Source organism: Rattus norvegicus, chromosome X, assembly GCF_036323735.1.
Source record: "Rattus norvegicus strain BN/NHsdMcwi chromosome X, GRCr8, whole genome shotgun sequence".
NCBI classification, from domain to species: domain Eukaryota; kingdom Metazoa; phylum Chordata; class Mammalia; order Rodentia; family Muridae; genus Rattus; species Rattus norvegicus.
Window position 1 is genome coordinate 28,523,890 of NC_086039.1, and position 26,823 is coordinate 28,550,712.

General features: G+C 40.8%; 1 protein-coding gene across 9 annotated transcripts in view; it reads right to left on the reverse strand.

The window, feature by feature from the left end:
- Positions 1-2,022: 2,022 nt before the first annotated feature.
- Arhgap6 (Rho GTPase activating protein 6) overlaps positions 2,023-26,823 on the reverse strand; it is a 536,433-nt gene continuing 511,632 nt past the window's right edge. For 4 of the 9 annotated variants that reach the window (XM_017602284.3, NM_001427045.1, XM_039100295.2 and 1 more), the window contains exons 10-13: positions 17,208-17,305; positions 5,999-6,273; positions 4,492-4,572; positions 2,023-4,037 (exon numbers count right to left, since the gene is read on the reverse strand). In XM_017602284.3, the coding sequence (XP_017457773.1) occupies positions 3,340-4,037; positions 4,492-4,572; positions 5,999-6,273; positions 17,208-17,305 (1,152 nt within the window). In that variant the 3' untranslated portion in view covers positions 2,023-3,339. Of the gene's footprint in view, positions 4,038-4,491; positions 4,573-5,998; positions 6,274-7,920; positions 11,375-17,207; positions 17,306-26,823 lie in introns of those variants that run through there. The other 5 variants (XM_063279695.1, XM_039100294.2, XR_005498297.2 and 2 more) reach the window with 5 other exon arrangements.

Consider the following 26,823-nt stretch of genomic DNA (forward strand, 5'->3'; position numbering starts at 1 on the left):
GGCTCCATCCGGATCAGAAATAGCAAGGGCTTGTGTTTGGTTATTGCTAAACCTGACAAAGCTGCAGCAAACTAGGATAACTTGCTCACTGTAGACTAAAGGGATAGGAGCTGGCTTGAACTGACTGAAAATTGGTTGGTTGACCCTTCTACCCGTATTGATTGAGGACTGTGTTAAGTGGGTATCCTGAATGTCCGTTCCAAATGCCCAGGCTGCCATCCTTGATTAGAACTTCCTTTAGCTTGCGGGTGGTTCTTTTTTTGTTTTGTTTTGTTTTGCTTTTTTGTCCTAACCTTTGCTGCTGTTTTAAAATTGTATGGCTCTGTTTTCATCTCTGTGTGACTCCTCTGCAGACAACTCCTTTCTTCTAAGTTCAGTAAAATCTACCTCCTGCCGTTTGCTTATCAGACCAAGAGACAGCCTGGGCCTCCACTTTGTCCCAGTATCTGTTTATCTTCAATCTCAGTACTGTTTCTCTGGCAAGCAGATGTGTATTAAAATGTACATAATGAAAAGAAGCAAGCCGAATTTATTTATAAATTTCCCCCATTTGCACATATCCCCCATTGGCATGTGATGGTTGTTTTTATCTATCAAAACCCACACCAAACGTATGTTAATAGCTACTTAGAGGGATCAAGGCAAATGTGTATTTGGCTATTCTGTCATCACCATTCTGACCCTTTAGCCAGAGATCCAAAACCAAAGTGATTGCGTATTCAGAGATCGGAGGCATCTTGTCCCTATGATCACTTTCCTCTTGAGGAACGAGCATCCTAGTACAACTCTTTTGTCCAACTTGCCATTGGTTTTACTTGGCAGGCATCATACCACATATTATACAGTATTAAAAATGACCTCAAGTCTACATAGGTTTGGGGTCTTGTGTGTTTTCAAACAGTTGAAAAAGACTTCCCATTTGTTTTTATGATGTGTGTAATGGTGTATATGTTGGGGGGATCTCCAGGTCGCAGCTCATGCAGCAGCATCAGAGGGCAACCTTGGGTATCAGTCCTTGCTGTCCACCTTGTCGGAGATATCTCTCTTGTTCACCCTTGTCTAGGCCAGGTTGGTTGTTCCATGTACTTTGAGGCATTCTCATGTTTGCACCCCCCATCTTCCTATAGGAACACTGGGTATAGACAAACATCACATTTGCAATGTGATAAAGGCAGAGAAGAAACAACTTTTCCCCAAAGTAAAAGATGTGGACATAGAGCTTAAATGGGCAAAGAGATAGAGGATGTGAATATCAAGCTGTTTTCTGTCAAATTTAGATCTAGTAACATGGGTATACCTTCCACATATATGTGTATACATGTATGTATGTATGTATGTATATAATTTGATTCATTTGGTTTAAAAGATTTAAATAAAACCATAAGTATGGTGAGAAGGAGGTCCAGAATATCAGGAGTTTCAGAACAGGCAAAAGAACTTGACAGACCGTGGTCAAATTCAAGGCACTGGGATAAAGATGAGTGGTATAGAAAAGTTACTTGAGTGCTACAACCAGATAGCATTCACTATGAGTCTTGTATATATCTGTGCTCTGCGAGGGTAAATAAAGCAAAACTGAGGGCTTCAGACAAGTCGTCTATGTTCTGAGCCAATATCGGAAGTGTTGAGCCTAGTGACAGCCCAAATGTCACCCAACTAGTTCCAAGTACGAACCAATACAGTTCGTATCTACAGCCAGTCAGGCAGGTTAAGGCCTTGGAACAGACACAACTTTTCAACAAGACTGTGTTTTCAACAAGACCTGCCTAAGGCATGAACCCTGAGTGTCTGTCACGTTTAATAGGCCTTTCTAAGTGACAAGAAAACCAGCCTTCCTTGCAACAGATCCCACATATTTCAGTATCACTGACTTGATGTCCCCAAGCCCCAAGATACAAGCTATTTTAAAATCTAGCTCTAACTGTATGCGTGTATTTATGAAATTGCCAAAGGGTGAGTGGTGAATGATCTATGTGGGATAGGATGTGAGTTCCTTTGTTAGATTTAAAGGCCGACAACAAATTTTTGCTTAACATTTTATTCACCATGGCACAAGATAGAATATTAAGAAACACCACTGAAAATTTTCATTGCCAACATGAAAATGAAGAGTATCACGTTATATATATATATAACCCTCTTTGTATATAATACACTGACCCTTCTGATTTGAAGAAAAAAAAAATTGGAAAATACTGAAGCAAACTGCCACTTGCTGGTCAAAAGTGGTTTTGCAGTTGTAACACTTGAAATTACTGAAGTACTGTATACTGTAGTAACACACACATTACAATACCATTACAATACACATAATATTACTGAAGACACATTTCCTCAGCCTTTGGTACAATGTAAGCGCAAAGATGTAGCTTTTTTGCTCCCCCCGATAGGATTTACTTTACAAGGACTTGCTTGTAATTGGGCTAAAATTGATAACAGAGCAGATGGGGGGAAATGATATATAATTTGAATGTGTATTTGTATTTTAAAACGTTTTATGATTGAATTTCAGTTGGTAGTTTTGAAAAATACATAAAAGTAATGCTTTATAAATATATATTATAAGAGGCCTATATAAAATTGAATTTGACCTAGAATGAGATGGAAATTTTCTTAAGTACTCTTAGGCACCACCTTTCTCTGATTTGATTCTTCACTGAGTCCTTTCTAAACAGTGTCTAAAAATATACTTCATAATGTATCAAATTTAATATTTCCTTAAAACATACTCACTATGAAAAAGCATTCAGTGTCTATAACTTTTGTGTCTCAATACTATATAAAAATATGGCTTCTCATTTCTCTTTTGGTTGGTTAGTATTTCTTTAGGCATTGAAGGGAGGGGTGTCCCCAGTTAAGAAGTGATGGCAAAAAGCAGATACCCGCTTGTGCATAATCCAGAGCATATAGAATCTGGTTGCTTAATATATCTCAAAGTGTAATATAAGTGCAGTGATTTTTTCTAATTGTTCTGTCTTCTCTGTGAATATCATATTGATATACATAATTTGTTACAGAATACACAATAGCCAAAATTGAAGACACATAAATACACTTAAGCTATAACAAAGCAAGAGTTTGATTTTACATAAAGCCAATGTGGGTTTTTAGATTGGGAATTGTCATGTTTGTTTGCTTTTTCTAAGGCTGGCTATGCAATAGAGTCTTACCATAAATGGCAAGGGTAGAAGTGAATCTGGAAGTGGACTTTCTCTTGTGTTACTTTTTCAAAATGTGGAAAAACAAAAAGAAAAACGAGTAAGTGTCCAATTGTCCATAGTTTCCGGGTCTGGGCCGGAAGATGTTTTTTGGAAGGGTGGGCTCCAGCTGCTGGCGGGCTTATACTAGGGTTTCCGGGAGGGCATCGGGGTTGTCAGTCGACAAGAGCTCCCAGATCTGCCACCGCTCTCGCTGCCAGTCGAGCCAGCTGGCTTCCCCTAAGTTCTGCTTGTCCTGCTCACTGGCTGAGAGGGAGTAGGCGCTGCTCAGTTTTTTTGGCCTGGTCTGATGTTCCCCTGAGGCCTGCTGGCCTCCTTCTTCCACAACTGTTTCTGAACCTTCTTCCTGCCTCTGGAGCCTCCACAGGGGAGGCTCTAGTGGCTGCTGGGCCGAGGTCGTGGCAGGCTTCCCTGACCCTGGGTAAGGTGGAGGGGGGCGCCTGTCATCTCTACCACTCTCCTGAGGTCTCTGGTACACGGCTTGGGCCTGGCTTTGCAGCCAGGCCACATCCTCCTTGCCCTCGGCCAGGTCTTCCGTGCTGTTTAAGGACAAAAATGGCTCAGACCTGGCTGCAGGCCGCCTGGACCCCCTGCCGCCGTCCTGGATGTGGGGAGTGCTGCAGACACGTGACACCGGAAGGTGGACATTGCACTGCTCCACGGTGGCCGCTGTCTGAGTCCTCCGAATTACCTGAGTGCCACTGTCCATTCCTGTGGTGCTCCCTTGACACCGAGGCCAATTCAGGGATAGGTTCCCTTGAGAGAGGGAACACAGCCTCGGTCGGAGGGAGCTGCTTTCAAAAATGTCACCATAGGAACCTGGAGCCGGAAAGGCAAGAACTGGGGTTAGTTTGGACAACTGCCTGAGGGATTAGCTGCTTGTTCTTTTCTTTTACATTACTTCCTTCTACAGCTGAAAATGCACAGCATAGCTTCAGCTATTAACTACCTAGCAAGAGTGATGGCAGGTTCTTTCTGATAGCAGAAGCGTTTACATGGACACTCCAGAAACACACCTAGATTCTCACGGGCTTAGCTTAGCTGCCAAACTACATAACTGCCACGACAGCCTAGGCTTTAGGAAAAGAGCAGCAGTGAACTATTGGCCAAGCTTCGCATATTGAGGCAGAAAGCCCAAAGAGCTAGTGTCCCTTTCTTCTTCTCTTTTCAGTATTTTCTGAATGATGGTTGGCAAACAGTTCCCTTAAGAATACCAAAGTAGAGATAGGGAAAATACATTTTTAAAGGAGACGGTTTAAAAATGGCACTTCACCTGTCATTCCTGGGTCTTTGGATCCGCTTTTTAATGTTGAATGCCAAGTTCCCCAGATATTGAAAGGCTCCTCTGACATATCTAGGAAAGATAGCATGAAGGGGTCCACAACAGAGAAAGTTAAGAATAAGACCAATAAATATTATTACATTTCTTTGGCATAAAATATCGTACTCAAGGTTTACCAGATGCAAAACAATACTACTTAGATCTGGTTTTCAAGAAATTTGTTGTGTTGGGGATGGACCCATGAATGTTCTTTCTGTATCATGTTTCTGAGAAGCAGAGTTAATACATAGTAAATGTGTGTCATGACCCCCAGAACTCAGAACTTCTAAGGATGGACTTTGCATATACCCCTGGTTCAGGAGGTCAAGTGACTCTCCTAGAGGACCCAGGCAGCTCTGATTTCATCAAAAGGGTAAGAGGGAGGCAAGAGAAAAATACTGCTATGTTGGTAGCTTCAGAGATGAAAGAAACAGCCATGAAGCTTGGCCTGCAGAAGCTAGGAAGGGGCCGAACATGGATTGTTCCCCACATCCTCCAGACCAGAAAGCAGTTCTATGCACCCATGTGATTTCTGACTTCCCAAACGATAAGAGGGCTAACCTGTATGTAACTTCATTGTGAGTGATAACAGTAGTAGGACACTCACACAAGGCCACATGGACTCCAGCTACAGAAATACAGATGTACAGAGACAGTAATGCTAGATTCTGAACATCCCTCAGGGACACTGCCCTACTGCCACCAGCAGATTTGTTCCTGTGTGTGTTCCTTTCTCCTCCCTTCTCCCCACAGGTAGAGAACCACTGCTTTAGAGGGTATCAGAAGATCATAAGACAGACTAAGACATTCAAAGTAAGAAGAGACTAGAAGTGCCTGCAAGATTATGCGGCACTGATTAGCCAGGTAAATGTTGCAGTACTGACTGCTTGTAGATTCACTAATGAACCAATACATGGGGCATTCATCTGGGCCTCTGCGGAGCTCAGTTATTCCTTTGACATCCTGTTAGCTGGAAGTGGCAGAACATCATTGTGACACCCACGCTAGTGCTTTTGTCCCAGGATGCTGACATTGTCTAGTTTTAGTACACTGCATTGTTACTGCATATGGTAGATTCAGCACTTTTTCTTTATAAAAGTGACAGAAATAATTGAGTGACATCTGAGACTAGCAAATAAGCAATGTGAATCCACTAGCAGGTACACAGAGGCTCCTCTGGATACTGAAAAGAAAAGATCGTTTGGGAACATGAGTGGCTTTTTGAGGCATGTGCTCACTTCACAAATATTTGAGAATCAAAGGTTGAAGGCACCTTCTAAGTCCAATGCCTTGGGGTCACCATTCCTTTTTCCCATCTTTTGTATTTAGCAGATACTCAGTAAATATTCTTTGAATTAGAGAAACAACAAACATGAAGAAAGTCCAACATGGCCCACCCGTGTTACAACCACAGGCAGGTGATTAAGTCATTGGGCTGTCACAGCCAGGCTTCAGTTACCTTTTCCAAGCCTTGGTCCAGGAGAACTTTCTCTTGACTTCGACTTTGGCGATGGCAAGTGGTCCAACAGTGTATAATGCTCTGGCACTTTATAAAGCTTCTCCGAGCCCCCCCGGGCCCTGTCTTCTTGCATAGCCAGCAGGGAGCGCTCAGACAGTACTGGGGAGTTGTTGTCATAAGGGGAGATGTCTCCACTGGAGGCCTTGTTGGAGTCTGTAGATGAATGCCTCCCTCCCATGGAAAAGGAAACTTCCGACTGAAGCATGTCAGGGCTCCTGGCACAAGATAAGACAGGTGTGTAAGTATGATCAGGTTCAGACATTACACAATTGCTAGTGGAGTATTTCGAAGACATGGACATGGAGGCGGAAATAAAAAAGACCTTTTGAGCAATGATCCAACAAATACAGCCCCATCAATAATGTGCAAACGTTTTTCTATAACACGATCACAAGATGGCAGTAAAACACAACAAATGTAACAAGACATGGCAGCTGGCAAAGGAGGGAGGGGCCAGAGGAGAAAAGGAAGTTCTGTAGTTGCGGGAGTTCAACCAGCAGAGGGCAGTAAATCCTCACAAATGGTACAAAACAAAGGTCAACTAGAAGGGTGGAGATGAAGCCATACAGGCCTGTGTTCAGCAACTCTGCCCGCTGGCAGAGAGGAATAAAACCTAAGAGGTTTAACAAAAACAGGATATAAATACAGATGGACCGCTGTCACCACCTTGCATCACTCATGTGCCTTCTGGACTGAAGCCTGACTACATTTAAGAGTTAAAGCCTGGGCAAAGGGCGGGTGGTGGTTGGCGGGGGTGGGGGTGGGGTGGGGGGTGGACTACTCAACAAGGAAAAGAAAAAGATGACTCTTTTTTGCCTTCCTCTGTCTCCTGAATTAAAACAACCCAGACAGGGACAATACTGAGTTAAAGGAAATTCAAGGACAAAAATGGAACAGAGGCTGAAGGAAAGGCCATCCAGAGACCGCCCCACCATGCCATCCATTTCATCTGCAAACAGCAAACCCCAACACTATTGCTGAAGCCAAGAAATGCTTGCAGACAGGAGCTGTCTCCTGAGAGATTCTACCAGCACCTGACTAAGACAGATGCAGATACTCACAGCCAACCATTGGACTGAGCCTAGGGAACCCAATGGAAAAGTTAGGGGAAGGACTGAAGGAGCTGAAGGGGTTTGTACCTCATAGGAAGAACAACAATATCAACTAACCAGATCCCTCAGAGCTCCCAGGGACTAAACCACCAACCAAAGAGCATACGTGGGCCAGTCCAAAGTTCCCACTGCATTTGTAGCAGAAGATGGCCTTATCTGGCATTAGTGGGAGGGGAGGTGCTTGGTCCTGTGGAAGTTTGGTGCCCCAGCATAGGGGGATGCAAGAAGGGTAGGTAGGAGTATGTGTGTAGGTGGGGGAGCACCCTCTTAGAAGAAAACGGGAAGAGGAGAGGGTTAAGAGATGTGTGGAGGGAAGACCCTGAAGTGGGATAACATTTGAAATGTAAACAAATAAAATGATTAACAAATAAAAGTCCCTCCCCCCGATAATCCAGACTTACACTTCATTGTTGTTTAAGGAAAACTTTTCTTTACCCTCTGCACACTTAGCAAATAAATTTATACTTTCTGTGATGAAGACAATGATGTTACTGGTGGAAATGTCTGTTTATGTATGAAGTGGTGGCTAAACCAGGAAATAAATTACTGTCATAAAGAACCGAGTATACGTGAATACACAGAACACGATTTTGCAAGGCATTATACTTCTGCGATGTAATCTATAGCATTATCTCACATACTATTAGCATCCACACTTATGAGTTGTCATAGCAACAGAAATAACAGCAAAAATGTAAATGGAACAGGAAAATGAGAATACCGGAAAATATCAACTGCGCATAGTCTTACCTGGAACCATCTTTATTTTCTACCTTCCTCAAAACAGTGGCCCTGACATCTTAAAGGGAAATGATCAAAGGTTGATTAAACGCTTCACAATGTGCTTCTGCCTCCCCACACCCCTACCCTATTTGCTTCTCTTTACTAGTCTTTGGTTTCCATTTGTTGCAGTTTTCCAAACAAATCCTTTGTGGTCACAAAGAAGGTAAACATACCCAGAGCAATCCTCTCCTAGCCAAATGGTTTTTGGCATGCAAAATGAAGGAAGTGGATTCATGGGGCCCTAGCTTTATCTCAGGTTTCCAGCAAGGGTTAGTACCCAGGGGAAAAACATCCTGGCATTTGTGATAGGCCATGCCTGTCCGAGGCAGCCTGGACCCTGGCTTTCTTGCTGAGGATATTCTCTACCCACACAGAATAACTAAGAGCTTTGCTTGCCTCCTCTTTGAACTGATATCACACAATCTTATAGGCAGGAGCCAAAGGATGGCCACGGGGATGATTTTCTAGACTTGTAGGCTGCCAGTGAATTTGAAGGAAAATAAAATCAAGAATAAGCTAACAGCTTCTGCTGGGAAGGTGGGGGGGGGGTGGGGACTAAACACCATACCTAATTAAAGGGAAAAGAAACTCTTCTTAATTCTAGGTAGGGAAACAAATTCATACAAATGGGTAGTGGCCCATTGTCATGGAATGTGGCTCTTTTTGGGAAAGATTATGAACACAAAAAGAAGTGACTGTATTAAACTGGTTCAATTTAGAACCAGAAGGATCACAGATCAGATTAGTGGGCTGATTTTAGTAGTTTCCTCTTCTTCGGTGACATTTTCTTTTCAGTCATTAGTGAAAATCTCTTAGTTCCACTCGACAAGACTAAGTCATGGTTGCATATCTAGTGTTGGGAAACCATAGCCTTATTGGATGAGAGAGCCTCAGTCATTGTCCAATTCATGAGCCCACCTGAAACAATGTGCCGTTTGCACTTTGCCACCTTTTATTGGTGGGATGTGGGTTGGAGGTGGTTCACAGACACCACAATAATTTCAGCTTATGTGTTGCACATCTTTTCCTACCGGAAATGTAGATGACAAACATCCAGGGCAATGGTCTAAATGTACATTCAGTCAGGAGTTATGAGCATAAGTGAGAGACCTCAGGGAAGAAAAGTTTCTCTCACGACTTCACAATGCGAGCATTTAAGGTTTCTGTAGAAGGAGTAGATTTTTCTTTTTACCCAGTGTTATGAGGAGCTCTGTAATAAATAATGCACATCTCTCTGCTATGAGGGCTAGAAGGCTCAAAGGACACGGAGCCCTGTGTAAGCGGTTGCATCGATGCTTATGGGGTATCTGTATACTTATCACCCCAAACTCAGCTTACCACTCTTCCCATTGTTTTCCTTTTTCCCCCTCTCACATTGCTTCCTATGACACTGCTCCACTACACATACTTTTCCATGGTGCTTCAGACACTTCTAATGAAGCTGGCGTGCAGAGGGGAATTGTACTTACATGAGTTGTTGGGAAAATGCAGAACAGGCAATGTCATGTTTAGTGGTTTGGTGAAAAGGAAACAAAACAAGGGCAATCAAGAATAATTGAAACATGAACTCCCATCACTCTACTAGTGTTTCTTCCATTCTCGTTGTTCACATTGGATCTCCCAGAACAAAAGGAGAGAGGGCCCTTGTCCCTTTCCTCTTTCCTCCATGTCGACTTTGCAAAAGTTCATTTAGCAGCTGTGAAAGGAGAATGTATTCTCCCTAAAAGTGCTGCATCTCTATCATTTGGAAATATGCATTACAGCCTCCACTCTGGCCTTTGACCTGGTTGAATCAGCCATGGAGCCTGCTGCAAACTAAGCATGTGGGACACCGTGCTTGAAATATTTCAAGATGGCAACAAGAGGTTGCTACAACAAACAGGAGATCTTTTTGAGTACCATGCTGTTGCCTACGAAGCCATCTTTGCCTACTGAAATGAAAGCCTTGGGGTATGGCCAGCAGACTGTGTCTAGAAGATTCTGATACATGAAGGCTTTTAAGGGTCTCTTATAATCATACCTTCCTTCCCATCCCAATCCACATATATATGAGAGTGAGCTAAAGATCTTCTAAGAGTCAAGAGAGTACCAATGAAGATCGAGTTGTGGTGTTGACTCAACTGGAAGTCAATTTATGATTGTGACCTTGGTATGGATGAGCCTCAACTAGACAAAGCAGGGTAGTATACCCATCCCAGCCAACACTTAAGCCTCCTCTAGCCTCCATGTTCAGGACTCAGAAAATGGAGTGAAGCCTGGTTTGTGAGGCAGTAGGAGTTAGGGGATGTGGTTGAAGATAAGTTTTGGATATAGAGGCACACAAATTGTTTTACAGTTGAGGGCTTCCCGGTGGCTAATGTCACAGCCAGGGACACAGACAGTGCCATCTAATGACAGATGACCCTCTCCCTTTTTGTATTCCCCCATTGCTATATTCTAGCTATGGAAATGGGTACAATATGGGTCCACATTGGAAGCAGCTTGAAAATTATTTGTCATGTTGCTTTGGACTGTAATGTGGGTAACAGCTATTCAAGTTCTTTATATGGTAGAACTTGCACTAATCTAGTCTGGAATGTTTTTGCTCCTGACCTATGATTAGAAATGACCAAGAAAAACAGGGAGTTGGTTAAAATACCTTATTTGTCTAGTAGTCCAGGTAGTAAAGTTTGGACTTTGTGTAAAATTTATTAAGCACATGTATTTGGTGTGGTAAATTAATATTAAAAATCTATACTTTAACTTATAGTTAATGGCCACTTAAAATGTTTAAAAGATCTCCTTCATTTTGTATTCTTAGCAGAAGTGAGAGAGGTGTAGCCAGATTTGCTTATGAACTCTTGTCAAAAGAATTCCCAGATAGAGCCAGATATCATCCTCTTCAGAATCTGTGAAATAACCTTCACATGTGTTCTTTCTGATTTGCATACAGGACCCCAAAGTCTAAGAAGATTGTTCCAAGTGAGCATTAAGAAGATATCTGAGTACTTGTTTACAGAAATGACCAGCTTTGATGAGGGCAGCAGTAGCTGAGGCATTATCTCTAAAGCTTGGTGTGGCCTTTCTATGTTTTTGGATCTTAACAGAATGTTGGCTAAGTCACGTGGTTTTGAGTCCAAATGTGTCTAGCTCCTTTACTTTTCATACTCAGTGTACTGTGCATCAAGGGTAGGGTTATTGAGTAGATGGGCTGCCAGACAACATGGGTTTGTTCCTAAGCAGGGAGGGTAACTTGTTCGATTCATAAACCCCAGGACCATCCCCAGCATGCATGGCCAGTCCTAGCTAACCAAACATGAGATGGGCATGGAGAGTGAATCAACATTCTCACCCTTAGCTGGTCTCTCCAGGTCAGGGTGTAAACGCGCTGGCAGGGTACTGTGAGCAAGCCTGCACTGCGGCCGGAAATACAGAACTGGTTCTGTGAATAAATGAAGAACTCCAATTCAACTCTTAGTGTTACTGGCCCAGCTCATTGCTGAGCTGTCTAGTTGAGAAAGACAAAGATTTCAAAGGTATGCTGTCTTTGTCCTTGGCTCAGTCACTCAGTGGATACAGCCTGCTGGAATGCAAAGTTTGTGGTCATCTTGTGCACTATTAATTGCACCAGGAAGTAATCCATTGTCATAGCAGCATTAGAATTATGGAGATGCCCACAGTAATCATGCACCGGGCGGCAGAGCTTCCCTTGGTAGACTCCCGTGGGATAAAATACCTCTTTGAAGAGGTGCTGATGTGAATCTCACCTCTGCTCTGGATGGTAGAACCAGTACAAGATGTAGGCAGAAATGGCAATCTATTTTATAACAGTCCACAGAGTGGTAAAAGACGCCTTTAATTATGAGTGGTGATAGATTAGAATGAATGATCCAAGTGGTACTATGTTGATAAACTAAAAAAAAAATACCACTAAACTACAAGAAACCCATCACCCTTTCATAGTACACAAAGTTGATTTATGATTTGGGTGGCCTTCTCTCTATAAAGACCTTATAGTTCCTAACTTGTTTTTGGAACAGAGGTCTTCATCGGTAATCTTGATGCACTGGTCACAGGGGTTCCTATTTATTTTTTATAATTTCAATAAAAACAGTGAAAGACACTAACAAACATAATTACATTGAAATTTAAATATAGATGCATATGGGTTTGGTTCATTTGTGTCTACTTTCTCTCAAAATACAGTTAAGTTTGTTTTCCCATATGGGGAGGAATGAATGTTCTGTCTAGTTTGGTTGAATTTCTATTATATTTCTGGGACAACTATGAGGATTGATAGAAAAAAGGAAATTTTTCTTTACTGTGTTTTCGTTTGTTTATTGCTCTGAAACAAGGTCTCTTGCAACCAATAGTGGCCTCAAACTTACTAAGTAGGCAGGGCTGGCCTCAAAGCTCCTGATTCTCTTGTTCCCAACTCCCAAATGCTGAAATTATAGGCCGGGCTCCTTGGGTTTTCTGAAGCCCACATTTGAAAATGACAAGAATTATTTTTAGAATTAGTTTGCATGCCATAGATAATCCAGAGTCCCACTGGGTTTCATCTCCCCAGCTGTAGATTTACAGATCATGTTCATACGGGATTATGTTCAGTTATACTAGGCATTGCTTGTGCAGAGATCCAGGTGTCTGAAACACCTTAGTGAATAAAAGAAAACTGAGCACTTCAATATAAATACATTTTATGTAAGGGTCATTTCTCTCATTAGAACATTATAGAAGCAAAAAATTACTAAAAGAATGAAAAATAGGTATATTGAAACTTTTAACATTGAATTAAGCTTCAATGCATCGTTTATATGCAACAATGTTATCATTATATAATCTCAGGTTAACTTAACTAAAATCATTTCAAATTGTCACTTGGTCAACAGAAACTGTCACACTTAGTAATTGTCTGAATTAAAAAGGGACAAAGTGCACATTGTGACAACATAATTGATGGGTTGCCCCCATTTAGGGCAGGCTCACACATTTTACCATCGGCTTGCCATCGTGGGTGGCGAAGTAAGGTATTGGTATTTAAAAAATGTTTTTCCTCTGCTTCTCCTTGTCTAGTGGGAATCAAATTTGATTTTGTAAAATAATTACATTACAATGGTGTGTTCATGACTGAGTTCATATTTCCTTAAATTTTGTGCCTAGATAGGTGTTTCCTTTGCCTGATCCTTGTCCTGACCCTGCTATAACACTTTTGTTTAGCTTTAGAGATCTTCATTCAACCTGCCTGGTCTTCTTAGATTAACATTCCATCCTCCTCTATATTCTAACATACATTCCTGAATCAGAGAGGGGAGTCTGTTTTAGGGACTTCTGAAGAAAAGAGCACATAATTCTAGCAAGTACATCAGACAAGCTGTTAAAAGGTGGGAAGCCTAGCAACTTTGGTACTGAAAATTTCTTCTAATTCCTTTAGCATACCACTTTGGTTGAAGCTGAATACCGAAGTGCGTGCGCACATGAAAAGACAATAAATTCTCTTTACTCTCACCCAGTTCAGATGTAATACACAAAAGGGAAAAACCCAAATCAAAACAAAACACCAGGCTGCCAAATATCAAAAAATATTTGTGCTTTCAAAACAGAAATAACAACAATAATAAATATTACCTCATTCTGTGGTTTACCCTGTTTCGAAAATTCATTTTGTTTCCCTCCTAATTAAACCTTGTGACATTTCCATTTGGCCATACAGGAATCTCAGCCTTTACTTATATATGTCAACTGGGGAATGGAGGCTTCAGGGGAAAGTCAAAAGTCTCCAGTGAATAAGGAGTTATGCTTTTAGACATGATGCCATCTCTTTCTCATGGGCCATATTTCGAGGTCATCTGTTAGCTAGAGATATCAAGGGAGACAGTGACAATGCCTTTTATACAAGAAGCCATTTAAACGAACCATATGGTGAAGTTCAGAGTAACCCAATAGTAACTTTAATCTCCAGTTAACAGGTGAGAAAATGGAGTCAGAGTGTCATCAATGAACGTACCTCTAGCACAAAAACTAATAAAATACAGTTGAATTTGAACATAAGGAGATCTCAATCACAACTGGGAGCTCGCATGCAGTGTCATAAATTACACAGACATAGCTGATTGGTGGTTAATTGACATGAGTACCACGGTAGCCAGCACCATCTGTCAGTTTGGGGTACTGTAATTTATAATCACTATAAATCTATAATTATAGGGATACTTAGTCACTGTATTCCTTTATCACTACTTTCTGATTTTAATGTCACCCCACCTACCTTAGCCTGCTATTTTCAGACACACCTGCCTACCTTCATTATTGTATCTTCAGGCTGCTGGCAACTTTACTGTTTAGATGAAGTCCAGGAGTAGTGATGTGAACACCCAGACCAAGTCACTTCTTTACTGAGTTTCCAAGTGCACTGCAAGTGCTTCCTTCCCCCAGAAGCCACCATGAAACTGCAACTCACACCTTTTTTCTTTTCTACAAACCCCAATCGTGGATTTATAAGGCAGAATATTTGTGATACTCCTTTATCAACCCAAGGACACATGTTGAAGATCAAAACTCACACCACCTAAGTATCCATGGGAACTTAAACATAGAGAAACCAAGTTGTAGATCTCAGTCAGTTCTTTGGAGTTGGGGCTGCTTATTAGAATCAGCTGGGAAGCTTTGAAAAATCCCAATGACTGGACAGCAATCCAGAACAAATTAGCAAGCACCATGGTGATCGGGAGACTCACAACTGTTCTTTACAATCTTCAGGTGTTTGGAATACGCAAGTAAGTCTGAGACTATGTCTAAGTACTGGTCATCTTGAGTTCTGTTACATACCAAATAATATACCTCTCCCATCAGTTCTGAAAGCACATAAAGTCAAGAAAATGCCTTGGCATTTTAAGCTTCCTATTCTCCAACTGTAAATCACGGGCCAGTAGCAAGAATATTCAGGGGAGCTTGTTGGAAATACAGAATCTCAATCCTCTCCAATACAACTGGCTCAGAAGCACCTTACCAAGGTTTGAAGTGTTCCATGTACACCAGGAGTTTGGGAAGCGTATGCTTATAGCCCAAAGTGACCACCAACTGCTTAAGCCTCAGAAGGCCACTAAAATCAAATATGATTTGCACAGATATCTGTATTTTATATCATGGCATTAGCATTGGCCGTCTGGACTATTCTTTGCCTGTGTCTAGAGGAAAACAAACCAAAAGAAAAACAAAAAAAGTAATCTTCCTTCGCTTCTCCATTCTAAAGACTCACCCATACAAGGATTGGGAACAAAAGAGCACAGAACAATTACACAGCTTGGCATGGGCTTAATATGTGCACTTGGTCCTTCTAAGAGCATTTATATACCAAAAGCATTCATGAAAACCACATTGCATTCATGTCAATGGTTCTTTCAAAATCAAATGTACCTATCTAAATACTGCCACACAAAAGAAGACATTTGGACGGTCAAAAGTCCCCTTTTTTCAGGTTTATGCTTTTTTTAAATTTCCTACCATATAGCAACAAAATGTTATAAATGAAGATTAACTAGGGAGTTACAAATAGAAACATCACTTTTTTGTTTTCTTGCCCACAGTAGAGAAACAAGTGATATTATTAAAATTCTGGTAGCATATGGTTTGTTGGGGAGAAATGAGAATTTACACCTTGATGGGAGTTAGAAATCTAGAAAAAAATGTAAGTGCAGTTCCAATTCTCTGATATGAAAACAGGACTATAAAATGCAGGTCCATTTGTACTTTTTATAGATTTTACTTGTGCTTCTTGGAACTTGAATCCAAGCAGAACATCTCACTTGAACCAGAAATTTCCTTGATATTGATTGGCACAGAGATTGAGTTTTCTTACAGTGCATTCAAAAGACTGATCTGATTACAAGCCCTTCCTTGTACTGCTGGAATGAGAGGGAAGCTGTATTTAGCTGGGCTATTAATGTACGGGCCTGGAAAGAAGGAGATTAAACAATGTAGAATTCCATTTCATTAAATCTCCCTAAATAGTATAATTTTATTATCACCTGAAATAATTTGAAATGAAAAGTAATCACATTTGGCAATTATTTTTGAGAAGTAGCTGGAAATGTCTTGTTTTCAAGTTATATCCAAATAGACCCTATCTTTAAAAGAAATCTATGTCTGGAAAAAAAAAGATATGAATTAGGCTAAGGCCTGTCATTGGTTCTAGGATTAAGGCCACCTTTGAAGACAACAGATCATGGGCAAATGTGTCCAAGACTTAAGGATTAAAAGCATAGCACACTGATACTGTCAAGAGAGAACAGAATCATCTCCTCCTGTCCTAAACTGAAGGTTGTGTGTTTGTATGATGACAGTGCTCCTGGTGGGTGTACCTGTATCTGGGCTTTTCCAAATGATCAGCACCTCCAAAACACTCTGCCTCTGTGGCAACTGCTGGAATTAAACATAAAATCTGAAAAAGGAACCCATTTTTGTGCTCCTATCAAGGCAACATGGTGGCAAGCCATAACTTACAGCATGCCTTGCATTTTCCTTATTGCAAACTTGTTCATTTTTATGAAGACAAAACAAGCTATAGATAATAACAGAGCTGGAAAAGTACACACGGCTCATTGTGCAAGGGCACTTAGGTCTCAGCAAAGGTTACTCTTGTGATTTGGAAATGGATTACTCCCACCTGTAAATTTGCACAAGGAAGACCCCCCCCCCATGCCCCAGAAAGCCTACAGGGCATTAAGCATTTAACATCAGGGCTTTTAACAGGCACGCCCAGTTTTTTGACATTTTAACACAACATTGTCACTGACAAAGTTGTGTTAGAAAGACAAAACTTTATAAAGCTTTCATAAGTTTGTGATTTTTGTATCGGGCTGAGTTCTTAGCTATTCTGAGGCACACACAGCCTGAGGACACAAGTTGGACATGCCTGCTAGAATCATTTATGCACATTATCTTCCTCTGAACTTCTTGCCAGTGGTTCAGCATTTTTTTTTCTCCCTGTGAACACAATCAGAAGTTTCCGAAGGTGCTAGCAAAAGTTGAAAACAAACGAGAAGTATCTGGGAAAGTGGCTTGGCCTTTGGTACGTCGATTAGACTAAAATAATTTCTGCTTAGCTAGGTTGATCAGAATTGCAAAAAAGAAAAAAAAATTGTCAAAATCCTACTTGTATCACTCTGGATGCAAATATGGCTACTTTTCAATTTCTTTAGATATGGAATGAAAACCTTAAAATTCCCCAATGTGGCTCTAGCAGCCTCTAGAAGCTGGAAAACTTGCATACTCACGAGGATTGGGAAGCCTTTCTTCTGAGCAGGTAGTCCACAACATCCGGATCTGTCTCCAGAAGGCTGATCAGCACTTCATTCTGGAGATCTGGGGGAACCTGGAAGAGTCAAATGTTGAGGTATCAGTAAAAGCCTGCCAAAGATGCAAAGCCCCACCTCAGTAACTTTATGTCAGCACACACCAAGGCTTGGCATCCCCAAGAAAGCAGACTGATTTACTTGTTTAAACCGAAGCCTATACCAACCCATACAACATGTTTAATTCTCAGGACAAACTCAATTATCTCATAATCACTCTCCATCCAAAATGTCATATGCCTGGAAATCCAGTCTAGTCATTTGGATGCTTGTGCTGCACAGACAAGATTTTCCTGGCTTTGAGGAAGCAAACCCTCATGGGTAAGCGGAATAGTGTTCATGATTTATAGCTAAGTGAGGACACATTCTAAAGTTCGTGTGTTGAAGTATGCTGTGAAAATGGGCATAAATTATGATTGTCTTGAGATGTTCGGGAGCAGTCAGCTGATTAAGTTTTCATGCCCTTGAGCAACAGTCCTTAAATTTTAGGTCCACCATTTTAGTTGTAGGACTTTTGTCACTATACATTAGCAAGGACCTGTTGGTCTCAGTTTACCCATTTGTAAAATGGGAATAACAGTAATAATCCAAAGAGTTGCTAATGTAAATAAATGACTCATTTTGTATTGATAGTTTTCCACAATGCTTAGTCAATGATAAACACTCCAAAAAAAACCAACAAGAACAACAACAAGAAAAAACAAAACAATGCTGGCTTCCTCTCTGCACAGGCTATGATGATTCAACATCTGCCCTTTCTCGTTTATTGTTCCCAACCCCTACTGATTATTTCTCGAATCACAATTTCATGGACACCAACAGGAACAATATATATGATATACTTCTCCCAGCCTAACTGACAGTGCATCCAAAGCCAGTCTTAAGTCAGTCATGTGGAAATGTTCTATGGGACAAGATTGGACCCAGCTCTGACTTGCAGTTTTCTACTCCACAGACCCTGCTAGCTCAAGCAGAAGCAATTCAGGCTACGAGGAGAAAATCTACTTCTCACATGTAAATGCCGAGAGAGGAGTTCTCAAAAGCACAGGGACAAGTGTTTTGAGGCTAAGTGGTTGGAGGAAGAATTCGCCTTCTGCCTCTTGCACTACTCAATTGTCCTTGAGTTTAGAGAAGCTGGAAGCAATCTTCTTAACAAACACAGACATGAGAAAGGAAGAGAACGCCTTCCGTCTCTCATAAATCTGGTCCTCCTACTTATCCTGAATCCTCATGAATGAAATTGCCAAATTCTGGCCACATAGCTCAAAATCTCCAAGGTGAATCCAAGCCTATGCCTTGTCCACTCCCAGCCGTAGGCAGGAGGTCAGCTTGACTTCCTGTGTTTGTTACTTCTTCCCTCTCCTTCCATTCCAACTGCAGTGTGTAAAGTTCAAGCCTTCATTATCCCTTTGTAGTATTCATGTGTTAGCTATTAGCACCTTCCATTCCCCTCTTCTTAGAAAAGTTATATCCCAGTCCTCTCTGGAGAGCCAGCTACTCTCCAAACCTTGGCTCGAGGGTGAAGTGTACCTTAATTTAAGTTGACCATTCCATTCCCAGAGCCTGAGAAATAGACACGTGACTCTATTAGAGGCAACACAAAACCACGAGACAAGAGACAGATCCTCCAGCCTTATATAGCCTGAGCATTGTGATGACATTTCAACAAATAATGACGGGGGCAGTGGGTAGATTTCGATAGCATTTGTATTCTTGGTGAAACTATATGCCCGATGTCACACTTAACTTCCAACTCTCCAGTCATCTGAACATTCAAATTCCATAAAATAGTTTGTGTTTCTAGAGGAAAAGGAACATATATACAGTCAATGGGCCTTTCATGTGGTAGCTTGCTAACTTGAACCCAATTTCCTTAAACTATGCATCAAAGTTTGCCACATGGTTCGAAGATATTCACTCAAAACTCTTTTTATCCCTACAGCTGAAACTACATCTTGCTGAAACTACATCTGGCTTGCCATCCTAAATAGGTAGTTCCCATGTTCACCTCTAGCAGGGGTTCAGATATCCTCTAGTTCAGAACCACTATGGTTTTCTCTCTGGCACTCTCCTATGTCCATTCTTTTCATTCATTGCATCGATATTTGGTGAATCCATGCAGAGTAAATAACAGGAAAGGAATTTTAAGGATTCAGCTATAAACCAAACAGACAAGAATCATTGTCTGTGTGGATCTGGCAACGAACCTAGGGAAATGGGCATTGAACAAATACACAAGGAAAGCATAACACGAGTCCTGTAGAGAACAGCAAACAAGGGTGACAAATGCTGAAAGAGGTATAATATTAAGTGGGACGATTATGTTGTGGGAAAATGACATTTTAGGGGGAAAAAACAAAGTAAAGTTGGAGAATATTACACCAGGCAGAAGGAAGAAATTAATGTCAAAAGTCCTGAGTCTGGAACAGTGAGCTTCTAACAAGACTGTAAGAGTGAGGAAGAAGTGGGTGGTAAGGGCGAAGCAGGTAGCCAGGGCCAGATGTTACAGAGTCCTTTTGATCATGGTTCCGACGGCTGCTTTTGTTCAAAGTGAGTGGGGTGCTCCTAGAGATTGCAATCTGATGACTAACACAATTGTTATCAGTCTGGCTTCTCAGTGGAAAGTGGATTGAATGGAAAGCCAGGGTTGAAGCAAGAAAAATTAACAGGGACAACTGCTGAGTTCTAATCAGTAATGCTGGTGCTGAACCAGGATGGCAAGATGATGCTGACAATTAAGCTAATTTATTGGAAGGAAAGGAAGATAATGAGAGTCAGAAATGTTGGTTTCAAGTTGTGTGGCTGGGGGAACAAGATGGAGAAGCTATTGATTGAATTTGAGATGCTAAGGGAGGAGAAGCTTGGGTGAAGTTCAGGATACAATAATGTTGATAAGTCTGTGAGACATCCAAGTGGAAGTTTCTAGTAGGCAGCCAGAAATGAGGATGTGGAATTCAGTTTATAGGTCCTGTCTGGGCATAGAAATATGAAAGACATGTACAGATGGCATTTAGAGCTCTATGATAAAAACAATGATCTGAGAATTAAAAGGGAATGAGAAGAAAAAGTGTGGGTATTTTAGAAGAATGATTGATTGCATTCTCTTACAATATTAGATAAATTAAGCAATTAAAATCCTATCATTTAAGTGCATGTTCCAGTAAGTCTGATCAAAGAGACATATATAATCATATCCATTTTAAGAGTAATAAATAATTTTGAAATGAGAAATATTTTTATTTTTTTATTTTCATGTATTTGATGTGTGTGAGTGTGTATGTGAAGGTCAGAGGATGAGGTCGGTAATCAGATTTGTGTTATAAACAACTTCACTCACTGAGCCATCCTGTTGGCCCCAAGAGAGAGAATTAAGAAACAAAGGAATAGCATCTGGGCATTGTGGCATGTATTTGTAAGCTGAGAGGGAAGGCATAAGTGTGAGGCCACATATGGGCTACATATTAAAGCCTTAAGTCAAGGGAGCAAGGTGTGAGGCTGTTCAGTGGAGGAGTGCTTGCTCTTCATGGGTCAGACCCGAAGATCGATTCCAAGCACTGGCAAAAAGATGAGCAAAGCAAAACCGATATGAGCTAAAAATGTATATCTTGACCTGAGGTTTATAAAAAATATCTAGGGGAAAATTAGGAAAATGCTCGCATGATCACACAGTTAAGTCATTTAAAATTTGTTATGCTTAGATATGTAATATATCGTTCTGGTACAAGCACCAATCTGTTCCCACTGAAGAAGAAACAAGAGTGCATGCCTGTTCTGTGGAGTGATACAAGTACTACAGTCTTGAGTCCCTGAAGCTATATGGTTTGTCTAATGACAAATCAGTGTGAGGAATCAGAATAACAGGCACTATTCTCATAGGTTGCAGTAAGCGTCATTATTTAAAAGATAACGTGCAGTGCATTTGGTTGAAGTCTCCTGCACTTTTGAGTTTTTACTCATTCAACGAGGTTTAACTGCCAGGAGATTCTAATTGTTGAGGGTTATTTTACGTAGTAGACATGACTTTTCCTTGGTAACAAATGCACATAAAATGGGACAGGGCTATAAATCTATATATAGTTTCTCTCTGAAAGTCCCAAGATAGTATTTTGGCTTGGAAAAAGGATTTACATACACACACGATGAGATAGTTAAGGATGTGACTCCACAACTTAAAGAGCAGACTGTCTTCTGTAGTCTGCAAAATGAACTTGAGTGCATAGAATTTATTAACTGTATTAGTTCCTTTAAATCCCATTTCTTTTTGTTACAGAGTGATTTAAAGAACTTTTTAGAACTCATAATAAAAGAAACATCTTTTTCCTTGAGATAATTGGTGGAAAAAATGGATCCAGTGGGGCAGGAAAAGGTAAGGAGATGGAATTGATGTCCTGAATGGATTTTCAAATGGATTTTCATTGTAAGCTGCAACTGGCATTCTTTCCAGTGACTTCTCATTTTCTGTATTTGTACTTTTCATTTACTACCATTTAATAAATATTTAAACTCCAGGCTCAATTCAATTGGATAAACATTAATTTGCCATTAATTTAGGGACTTCATAAGGAAGCAAAACCCCAGTAAATAAACTACAGGCAGCAGCTTCAGAGAACGGTGTGATACCTAGGCTCTTCACTCTTACAGAGGTAAGCACAAGTGTTTCCTAGCAGTGTTTTTAACTCAATTTGGGTTTATTTATTAAGTCCTTAAATTAATAGTAAATGAATGTTCATACAAGCTGGTCACTTCTGCTGACTATCACAGGAGTGGAGTTGCTGTCGAAGAAGTATCTGACTCCACAACCCTGGAGGTCTGGTTCTGGTTGTGCTGCTCATAATTAAGGCAAACTGGGACATGTCCAGGTCCTTCCTATGCTTGCATCTGCAATCCAGTGTGCTTGCCGTACTAGTCCTGTTTTCCTTTAGAACAAGTTATCACAAAGGTTAACACAGTATTTAATGAAAGGAGGGCTAGTAGTGAAAAAGCTTCATTAGAAATATATACATGGTTGGGGATTTAGCTCAGTGGTAAAGTGCTTGCCTAGCAAGCACAAGGCCCTGGGTTTGGTCCCCAGCTCCGAAAAAAGAAAAAAAAAAAGAAAAAAAAAGAAAAAAGAAAAGAAATATATACATTAAGATAAATGTAGACATCGTGAAGAAGGATAATATCACAGCTCTACAACTGCTGTGAACTTGAAGCAGGTCCTTGTACTCTCCTCACTTATGTTGCTTCTTCTCCATCAGAACATGTTTTAGTTAGGGTATCCATTGCTATGATAAAACACTATGACAAAATTCAACTTGTGGAGGAAAAATTTCATTTGGTATACAACTCTCAGGTCACAGCATCACTGAGGAAAGTTAGGGCAAGAATTATAGATGGCACTTAGAGGCAGAAACTAAAGCAGAAGCCATGGAGGAGTACTGCTCGCTGTCATTCTAGTGTGATTTTATATCAAACTCAGGCCCTCCTGCCCAGAAGTGACTTTTCCCATTGGACTGGGCTCCCATCAATTAATAATCAAGAAAAGGTCCCATAGGCCAATCTGATTGGGGATGTTTTCTCAAAGAGGTTTCTTCTTTCCGAAAGATCCCAATGTGTGTCAAATTGACAAAAAGTTAACCACATCAGAGCTCATGACTTGTTACTGGAAGAAGGAAGGTCTCCTGAAGGCAGAGATAGTCTCAGATGTAGACTTGGACTGTGGTAGGCTCTACTAGTTACTCTTACTTAACAGTAGGGTAAGTTCATATGTGCAATACTGATTAACCTCTCCAAGGCACCAAGCTTCTGGAAAAGGTTTTCCTTTATATTGAAATACAAAATACCTTGGTGTAACTCTGACCAAGCCAGGGAAAGATCTGTATGACAAGAACTTCACATCTCTGAAGAAGAAATTGAAGGTCTCAAAAGATGGAAAGACCTCCCATGCTCATGGATTGACAGGATTAATATAGTAAAAATGGCCATCTTGCTGAAAGCAATCTACGGATTTAATGCCATCCCCATCAAAAATCCAACTCACTTCTTCATAGAGTTAGAAAGAGCAATTTACAAATTTATTTGGAATAACAAAAAAAACCCCAGGATATTGAATTATTCTCAACAATAAAAGAACTTCTGGGGGAATCATCATCCCTAACTTCAAATTGTATTATGGAGCAATAGTGATAAAAACTGCATGGTATTTGTACAGAGATAGACAGGTAGATCAATGGAATAGAATCGAAGACCCAGAAATGAACCCACATACCTATGGTCACTTGATCTTTGACAAAGAGGCTAAAACCATCCATTGGAAAAAAGGACAGAATTTTCAACAAATGGTGCTAGTTCAATGGGCAGTTGCAAATTGGTCCATTCTTATCTCCTTGTACAAAGCTCAAGTCAAAGTAGATGAAGGACCTCCACATAAAACCAGATACATTGAAATTAGTAGAATAGAAAGTGGGGAAGAGCCTCAAACACATGGCCACAGGGGAAATTTCCCTGAAGAGAACACTTATGGCTTATGCTCTAAGATCAAGAAATAACAAATGGGACCTCATGAAATTGTAAAGCTTCTGTAAGACAAAGGACACTGTTAATAGGACAAAAGAGCAACCAACAGGTTGGGAAAAGATCTTTACCAATCTTACATCTGATAGAGGACTAATATCCAATATATTCGAAGAACTCAAGAAGTTAGATTCTATAGAACCAAATAATCCTATTAAAATTGGGGCACAGAGCTAAACAAAGAATTCTCAACTGAGGAATATTGAATGTTGGAGAAGCACCTAAAGAAATGTTCAACATCCTTAGTCATCAGGGAATTGCAAATCAAAACAACCCTGAGATTCTACCTCACACCAGTGAGAATGGCTAAGAACAAAAACTCATGTGACAGCAGATGCTGGCAAGGATGTGGACAAAGAGGAACACTCTATTGTTGGTATGACTGCAAGCTGGCACAACCACTCTGGAAATAAGTGTGGCAGTTTCTCAGAAAATTGGACATAGTATTACCTGAGGGCCAAGCTATACGACTTTTGGGCATATACCCAAAGATGCTCCAACATATAACAGGGACACATGTTCCACTATGGTCATAGCAGCCTTATTTATAGTATCCAGAAGCTGGAAAGAACTCAGATGCCCTTCAACAGAGGAATGGATACAGAAAATGTGGTACATCTACACAATGGAATACTACTCAGCTATCAAAAACAGTGACATCATGAAATTCATAGGCAAATGGATGGAACTAGAAAATATCATCATCCTGAGTGAGGTAACCCAATTACAAAAGAACACACATGATATGCACTCAATTTTAATGTTAGCCCAAAATCTCGGAATACCCAAGATTAAATTCATTAAGCCACATGAAGCTCAAGAAGAAGGAAGACCAAAGTGTGGATGCCTTAGTCCTTCTTAGAAGGGCGAACAAAATACTCACAGGTGGAAATACGGAGACAAAATATGGAGCAAGAAAGGCCATCCAGAGACTACCCCCCTTTGGGATCCATTCCATATACAGATACCAAATCCAGACAATATTGCTGATGCCAAGAAGTGCATGCTGACAGGAGCCTGATATAGCTGTCTCCTGAGAGGCTCTGCCAGAGCCTGACAAATACAGAGGCAAATGCTTGCAGCCAACCACTGAACTGAGAATGGGGTACCCATTGGAGGAATTAGAGAAAGGACCGCGGCAGCTAAGGGGTTTGCAACCCCATAGCAAGAACAGTATCAACCAACCAGATACCCCAGAGCTCCCAGGGACTAAACCACCAACCAAAGAATACACATGGAGTGACCAATGTCTCCAGCCACATATATAGCAGAGGATAGGCTTGGAGGGCATCGAGGGGAGTTGAGGCCCTTGGTCCTGTAAAGGCTTGAGGCACCAATGTAGGCGAATGCCAGGGCAGGGAGGTGGGAAGTAGTGAGTGGGTGGGTAGGGTAGCACCATAATGGAGGCAGTGGGTGGGGGGATGGAATAGGGGGTTTCTGGAGGGGAAAACAGGAAGGGGGATGCTGTTTGAAATGTAAATAAAGAAAATATCCAATAAAAATGGGAAAAAAAGAGAAAAGGGGTACACAAGAAAAAATATTTTTTCTTTATCAAACAACTCTTTATGTTGAAATGAAAAAAAAAAACCCCAAAACCAAAAACCCACCTAGTTCAAAATGATCCTTCACTTAATTCATTGTTTGCCATTGAAATTTCAATCAGATTTTAGTCAAGGATTTGGTAATTTTAGCCATTTTCTAGGGGTACCATTTATGGTTGTGTTTATCTGGAGCCTCAACTCCTTAGATTTTAATGTGTTCTTCCAAAGCATAATGTTATTCCAAAAATCAAAAGAACTTTGTCCTCCCTCGCTTCAGAGAAAAAATGTAAACACTGCACATATGAAGGAATAAAACTGTCACAATTAAAATCTACCCTATCAAATTAAAAATGAAACCTTGAATGATTGCCTAGAGTCTAACTGCTATGAGGTAGTTTATTCCATAAACCACCAAGAGGGAAAAAGTTTTCTCCATAACAAACCATTAGGTGCTCCCTGAACAGCAGTTCCCAGGACCAGCCCTACCATATATGCCAGTGCGTGCTCCCCAGCAACCCAGCCCTTTGCACTTGACCAAGAAGAATTCTTTGACATTTCAAATTCTTAACACTCCCCAGGAAAAGTAAATGCCACTGGAAGTCATGATCAGTACATTTTAGCTAACAAGCTGAGAGGAAATCACTTCGGCTGTGAAGGATTGCAAAAGCTCAAATAAGGTCAAAACTGATGTGAAACCTTTTGTGTGACTCTGTCGTGACAAGTGGCTCATTATTTTAGGAGGATCTGGGTGTATGTGAAGGTTCAGGAGGAATTCAATTTGGTAAATATTTCTTTGCTTTTGTTTTTTAAAACAGTTTCTCAGTCTGTATGTACCTCAGGCCTGGAACTCACCATATTGCCCAAGGTGTCCTCAAACTCATAGAAATCCTCCTGACCCGGTCTTCTGAATGTTGGCGTTAAAGGTATAATTCATAACACCCTGACTTTACTGAATATTTCTAGAATTTTTTGGAGGGGGGGGATAATTGAAGAACCTTCGTGAACAAGCACAGTGAAAGATCCAAAGAGTTTGTCCAAGGATTCCAAGGATGATGCAAGTTAAAAAAAGGGGGGGGGGGAGAGGGAGAGGCAAAATTAGCAGTGCTCCATGGCAACAGGTAAAAGGCAATAGAAATAGGTCAGGAGTAATGATTTGTTCTCTCTACATGGATATGATTTCAATAGAAAGACAAGGACAGGTGAGAAAAGCACCAGCAGGAACTCAGATTGGCTACGGGAATACCTGCCTGCTTAAACATGTGGGGAGTTTTACTCTCTTGGTATAGAAATAGAAAGCATATACAATCAAAGGAATGCATTGCCTTGGGGGTGGTTTCTTGTTTGATAACTTGGATGAGAGCCTTTGAATGACACACAAAGAGATTCTAGAGAAATGCAATCCACACCAGGGAATAAAAAGAACACAAAGCAAAATTTGTCTC